Source organism: Lactuca virosa, chromosome 7 (assembly GCF_052849685.1).
Source record: "Lactuca virosa cultivar CGN04683 chromosome 7, Lactuca_virosa_CGN04683_v6, whole genome shotgun sequence".
Classification (NCBI taxonomy): Eukaryota; Viridiplantae; Streptophyta; class Magnoliopsida; order Asterales; family Asteraceae; genus Lactuca; species Lactuca virosa.
Genome location: NC_136432.1, coordinates 48,510,441 through 48,516,774, shown reverse-complemented (window position 1 = coordinate 48,516,774; position 6,334 = coordinate 48,510,441). Strand labels below are relative to the sequence as shown.

The window sequence follows — 6,334 nt, the reverse complement described above, 5'->3', positions numbered from 1 at the left end:
ATGATAATAAATATGTAAACAAAGTAATAAACTCTTTAATATAAAAAAATAAAATATCCGATAAAGTCTCAATATTTTGGATCATTTTACGATTTAATCTTAATTTTTATTTTTTTAACACAAGAGTTTCAATTATTCTATATTTTGCCTAAATTTATGAAACAATCCTTATTTTTTTCAATAGAAAATAAAAGATTATCATATAAAATTAGATAATTGAGATTTTTTTGTTCAAAAAATAAATATTGAGATTAAACTATAACTAATCTAAAATATTGAAACAGAGATTTTCCTATAAAAAAATTCAAAAAATAATGTTTATATAGTAGTTAAAATTTAATAAATTTTTTTTTTTTTGACAAATTAGAAAAAAAAATGGCAAAAAATACTTCCAACAACTAGGAGTTGTACATTACGCATTAAATATTGTACATTTATCAGGTCATTGTCAGGTATGCCGATGAGATGAACAAACCCCATCTGCAAGACTGCAACTCTAACAGCATTCCTTCGAATTCCCGCAAATTTTTTAAACCTTCACACCATGAAAATCACCTTTCTTTTGCTTCAAAATCTCAATTCTAGAAAGACACCAACATCCCACCCTCCATACCAGCAACCCTTCCCTTTCACTAATCCTGAAATGGCGCACCAACCTCACACATCATACCCTATTCCGCTCATCCGAATTCCATATAAAGAAAAGGAAGAACAAATGAAGGAAGCAAGTCGAGTCAATTTCGCAGCGTTTGCGAGATAAAACCCAATCCAATTGGGGTTTAGAGGGAAGCGAAATCATGCACCCGGAGATGCCGATTTGCAACACCTGTGGCGAACAAGTTGGGTTTGTTTCTAATGGGACTGGAGTGTTTGTCGGCTGCCATGAGTGTAATTTCCCGATCTGTAAAGCTTGTTTGGATTATGAGATCAAGGAAGGGCATAATGCTTGCATACAATGTGGTACCCCTTATGATGGTATTAGTTCTAAAAACCCTTTCTTTGGATTGTTTTGCTTTTGATTCGCATATGAACTTGAAATTGGGAATTTCCTTTAATGTTACTTTATAACTACACCAACTTGTATTTTCCGATTATACAGGAAGCTTAACAAATGTTGCAGAAAAGGAGCCTGTCACCCACACTACCATGGCTGGTCACCTTAATCACAGTCAGGTATAACTACAAGTCATAAACATGGCGATTTTAACCATTTTTACCAAAAATTATATATTTTGAATACAATTCACATTGAATTTTCCTTATTCTTTGGTGAAGGATGCTGGACTTCATGCAAGAAACATAAGCACTGTATCAACAGTGGATAGTGGTGAGTTGCATTGAATTTTGAGTCATTCAGAAATTTTGGAGCTTCTATTTTATAATCAAATAATCTTTCTTTGTTTTTGTTTTTCTTTTTCATGAAGAAATGATTGATGAAGATGGGAACCCAATCTGGAAGAACAGGGTCGAAAGTTGGAAGGATAAAAAGAACAAGAAAAAAAAGAGTGTCGCTAAAGTTGCTAAAGAAGTTCAAATTCCTGTAGACCAACAAATGGGTGAAAAGCAGGGGTAAGTACATGACATTTTAGTTCCTTATCCCTTTTTAATTTTTTCGTAAAATCAAAATTATAATTAAAAGTTGCAACTTGACAACTTCTAATATGGTTTAATTAATGATAACTAATAATTGTTTCTTACAGGTCAACAGAGGCGAATGCAATGCAACCACTTTCACAAATAGTTCCAATTCCAAAGAGCCAAATCACACCTTATAGAGTTGTGATTATCGTGCGATTGATCATTTTGGGACTTTTCTTTCATTACAGAATAACAAACCCAGTTGAAAGTTCTTATGGTTTATGGCTAACTTCTGTTATTTGTGAGATCTGGTTTGCTATTTCTTGGGTCTTGGATCAATTCCCCAAATGGTGTCCCATCAATAGAATTACTTTCACCGATGAACTATCCACAAGGTAAAAAAAAAAAAAAACATTTAACTAAAAAATTGGAATAGAAACTAAAAACTAAAAACTAAAAACTAAAATACATTCCGTATGTATCTATCTATCATAGGTATGAAAGAGAAGGTGAACCTTCACAACTTGCGGCTGTTGACTTCTTTGTGAGCACAGTTGACCCTTTGAAAGAGCCTCCTCTAATCACAGCCAATACTGTACTTTCAATCCTAGCCATTGATTACCCCGTTGATAAAGTCTCATGTTATGTCTCGGATGATGGTGCTGCAATGCTTTCGTTTGAATCCCTTGTTGAAACCGCGGAGTTTGCAAGGAAGTGGGTCCCGTTTTGTAAACGGTTTTCAATTGAACCACGTGCACCCGAATTTTACTTCTCACAAAAGATCGATTACTTGAAAGATAAAGTCCAACCTTCGTTTGTGAAGGAACGTAGAGCAATGAAAGTAAGTTTGAAAGAGTTTATTATGTTGATTTGGAAAAATTGTCAGTATGTTGGTATTATGAGTGAAAATTAAAGTATACTTATGTTTTGTAGCGGGATTATGAGGAGTATAAAGTGAGGGTAAATGCTTTAGTGGCTAAAGCTCAGAAAACTCCGGAAGAAGGATGGACCATGCAAGATGGAACCCCGTGGCCGGGAAATAACACACGTGACCACCCGGGCATGATTCAGGTGCAAAAGACGTTTTTGCCCTTCTGCTCCTGATTATTGAAAATAGTCCTAGAAAGTTTATCGTGTCCCGTGTAACAAATGCAAAATGAGGTCTAGGTTCATTGAACCTGGACATCAGCTTTATGTTAGCTGTGGGACCGGTTGGTGGGAGTTATAGGAGTGGTGTTTACTTTTCTTTTTTAAGTCGCACATGTTGACCTTGTCATAAACAAACATGTTTGATTAAGTGTCACTAGATAACCCCGTCATTTTGCATATTTTCAGGTTTTCCTAGGACACAGTGGGGCCCGCGACATTGAAGGAAATGAGCTTCCTCGGCTAGTTTATGTATCTAGAGAGAAGAGGCCCGGATATCAACACCACAAAAAGGCCGGTGCTGAAAATGCTCTGGTAAATCGTAAATTACATCATCACACAGTAAATGATGTTTAAAAAATATTTGATAAAAAGATGTCACAAAGTGTTTGTTAGGACTTATTGATTTAATGATGAAAGTGTTTGTTACCTGACTTTCTCTATAAAGTCGTTCTTTCTGTATTAAGTAAAAATAAACAGACCTATGACATAAATTTGATTAATATGTTTTTTTTTCAGGTTAGGGTTTCTGCGGTTCTCACGAATGCACCCTATATTCTTAATTTGGATTGTGATCATTATGTAAACAATAGCAAGGCAGTTCGAGAGGCGATGTGTTTCTTGATGGACCCACTAGTTGGTCGTGATGTTTGCTATATACAATTCCCTCAAAGATTTGATGGTATTGACCGAAGTGATAGATACGCCAATCGAAACACGGTTTTCTTTGATGTAAGCCTCATAATGATTGTTAAATCGTTACCGAATAAATCATGTCAAAAAATAATGAAGTTGTGGCATTCTTTTTGTTAATTTTAGGTTAATATGAAAGGATTAGATGGCATTCAAGGGCCGGTTTATGTGGGAACGGGTTGTGTGTTCTATAGGCAAGCTTTATATGGTTATGGACCTCAATCTCTACCCGCATTATCAAAGCCTTCTTCTTCATCTTCGTGTTGTTGTTGTGGACCCAAGAAGCCTAAGAAAGATCTAGAAGAGTTTCAACGTGATTCTAGAAGAGACGATTTAAATGCCGCCATTTTTAACCTTAAAGAGATTGAAAGTAAGACCATTTTCTTTTCTTTATGCATTAAGTAAAAAAGAAACATTCATATTCATATATAGCTTATCAGATTAAGTTATGTCCTAATTCTATTAAGTAAAAAAGAAACAAGATTGATTGAATGGGATGTTTGTGCAGGTTATGATGATTATGAGAGGTCATTACTCATCTCTCAAATGAGCTTTGAGAAAACTTTTGGCATGTCATCTGTGTTTATAGAATCAACTTTAATGGAAAATGGAGGATTAGCCGAATCTGCAAACCCAGCCACCATGATCAACGAAGCAATTCATGTCATTAGTTGTGGGTATGAAGAGAAAACCGCATGGGGCAAAGAGGTAAATAACTCAAAACAGTTTTACTTTCACCATTTTTATCAATTTACCAGTTAGCTATGTTCTGTGATGATTGAAACTTTTTGCAATATGAACAGATTGGATGGATATATGGATCAGTTACAGAAGATATCTTGACAGGATTCAAAATGCATTGTAGAGGATGGAGATCGATATATTGCATGCCAGTAAGACCTGCATTCAAAGGATCAGCTCCGATCAATTTGTCCGATCGTTTGCACCAGGTTTTGCGATGGGCTCTTGGATCCGTCGAGATCTTCTTAAGCAGACATTGTCCGTTGTGGTACGGATGGGGCGGCGGACGCCTGAAATTGCTTCAAAGACTCGCGTATATAAACACCATCGTCTACCCCTTCACCTCTCTCCCTCTCGTTGCATACTGCACGTTGCCGGCGATCTGTCTTCTCACCGGAAAATTCATCATACCAACGGTAATCAGTAATCACCAATTTCATAGATCACGAAATTAAAACATCACATCAATAGCAAATAGTAATTGCATTTGTTCTTCGATTTCAGCTTTCGAATCTGGCAGCAGTTTGGTTTCTGGGCCTCTTCTTATCGATCATTACAACCAGTGTGTTGGAAATTCGATGGAGCGGCGTTAGTATCGAAGAGCTCTGGCGTAACGAGCAGTTTTGGGTGATCGGTGGTGTCTCCGCCCATCTGTTTGCCGTTTTCCAAGGATTCCTGAAAATGTTGGCGGGAGTCGATACGAACTTCACCGTGACCAGCAAATCCGCAGACGATCTGGAGTTCGGCGAGCTTTATATGATAAAATGGACCACCGTTTTGATCCCTCCGACGACGCTTCTGGTTGTGAATTTGGTCGGAGTTGTGGCGGGATTTTCTGATGCGCTTAACAAAGGGTATGAGGCGTGGGGCCCGCTTTTTGGGAAGGTGTTCTTTGCGTTTTGGGTGATTCTTCATTTGTATCCGTTTTTGAAAGGGCTGATGGGAAGGCAAAACAGGACTCCGACGATTGTGATTTTGTGGTCGGTGTTGTTGGCGTCGGTGTTCTCGCTTGTGTGGGTGAAGATCGATCCGTTTGTTAGTAAAGGAGATTCGAGTCTTACTCAAGGATGCATTGCGATTGATTGTTGATTGTTGGGTATAAATTGTAATTTTTGAAATTTAGATCTTTTTGGTTCGAATGAGTGTTGTTTATGTTTGTTTGGAGAAATGTAATTGATGGGAAAACTTTAATGGAATATAAGAATTTCATTACATGATTATACATACATGATACTTGTGAAAATTCTTTATTAATTGGTTAAAAGGTTATGTTTGGGTGACATTTTTTTATATAAATATTATTTTGTTAGGGTTTATAAGGTCAAACGCAATTAAGAATATGCTTAGATTAAAAAACTAATGAACACAAGAATTGACGTGGTCCATAAGATCGGGATAATCGTGTTACGTCATGAGGTTTAACAGTAGAAACAATATCTAGGGTTGTAAACGAATCGAATGGTCGGCGAACCATTCGGCGAGAAGTTTGTTTATGTTTATTTATTTAATAAATGAACGAACATGAACACAAATTATCGTTCATTTAGTTAAACGAACGGACATGAACAATGGTCTCGTTTGTTCATTTATGTTCATGAACGTTCGTTTATGTTGTTCGTTTATATTCGTTTATTGAAGTTTATTTATGTTTATATATTTTCAATTGTTTTTATTACATTACTATATCAAATGTTCTTTTTATGTTCATATATGTTCTATTGTGTTTGTTTATCTTTGTTCATTTATATTCATCCGTTTATGTTAATTTAGTATGTTTATGAACATAAACAAATAAACATGAACAAAGTAATTTGTTAAACGAATGAACATAAACAAGAAAACTCGTTCGTTTATCTGTTCATGTTTGTTCATTTGTTCAACTAAATTAAGCGAATTAACATGAACAGGCCTTTGTTCGTGTTCGTTCGGTTCATTTATAACCCTAACAATATTTATATACACTAAGAAACGGGGTTAACAAATATGCAATACCAAAAAGCATAAAAAAAACTCATTTTTCACCTAAAGGATACCACAAAGAAGTCTTTGGAATCTCAGTCTATGGCTCATATCTCTTTATTCTCTGTCAATCTATAGTCTACAATCTTTAATATATAATATGTAGGGTTGTTAACGAACCGAACGAACATGAACAATGACTTATTCATGTTCGTTC

General features: G+C 35.7%; 1 protein-coding gene across 1 annotated transcript; it reads left to right on the top strand.

Annotated features, from left to right (window-relative positions):
- Positions 1 to 464: 464 nt before the first annotated feature.
- IRX1 (cellulose synthase family protein) lies at positions 465 to 5,384 on the top strand. Its single transcript, XM_079060280.1, has 13 exons — positions 465 to 975; positions 1,100 to 1,173; positions 1,276 to 1,327; positions 1,425 to 1,569; positions 1,701 to 1,973; positions 2,074 to 2,419; positions 2,512 to 2,649; positions 2,914 to 3,039; positions 3,244 to 3,456; positions 3,544 to 3,787; positions 3,926 to 4,125; positions 4,221 to 4,574; positions 4,663 to 5,384. The coding sequence occupies exons 1-13, from the start codon at positions 798 to 800 to the stop codon at positions 5,245 to 5,247; spliced, it is 2,928 nt and encodes a 975-aa protein (XP_078916406.1). The 5' UTR covers positions 465 to 797; the 3' UTR covers positions 5,248 to 5,384.
- The last annotated feature ends 950 nt before the right edge of the window (positions 5,385 to 6,334 follow it).

Excerpts from the sequence above, each read along its gene's own strand:
- IRX1 (XM_079060280.1), top strand. The coding sequence starts at position 798 with ATGCACCCGGAGATGCCGATTTGCAACACCTGTGGCGAACAAGTTGGG. Across the intron at positions 1,570-1,700 it reads CAAATGGGTGAAAAGCAGGG|GTCAACAGAGGCGAATGCAA; the intron begins GTAAGTACATGA and ends TGTTTCTTACAG. Across the intron at positions 1,974-2,073 it reads ACCGATGAACTATCCACAAG|GTATGAAAGAGAAGGTGAAC; the intron begins GTAAAAAAAAAA and ends TATCTATCATAG.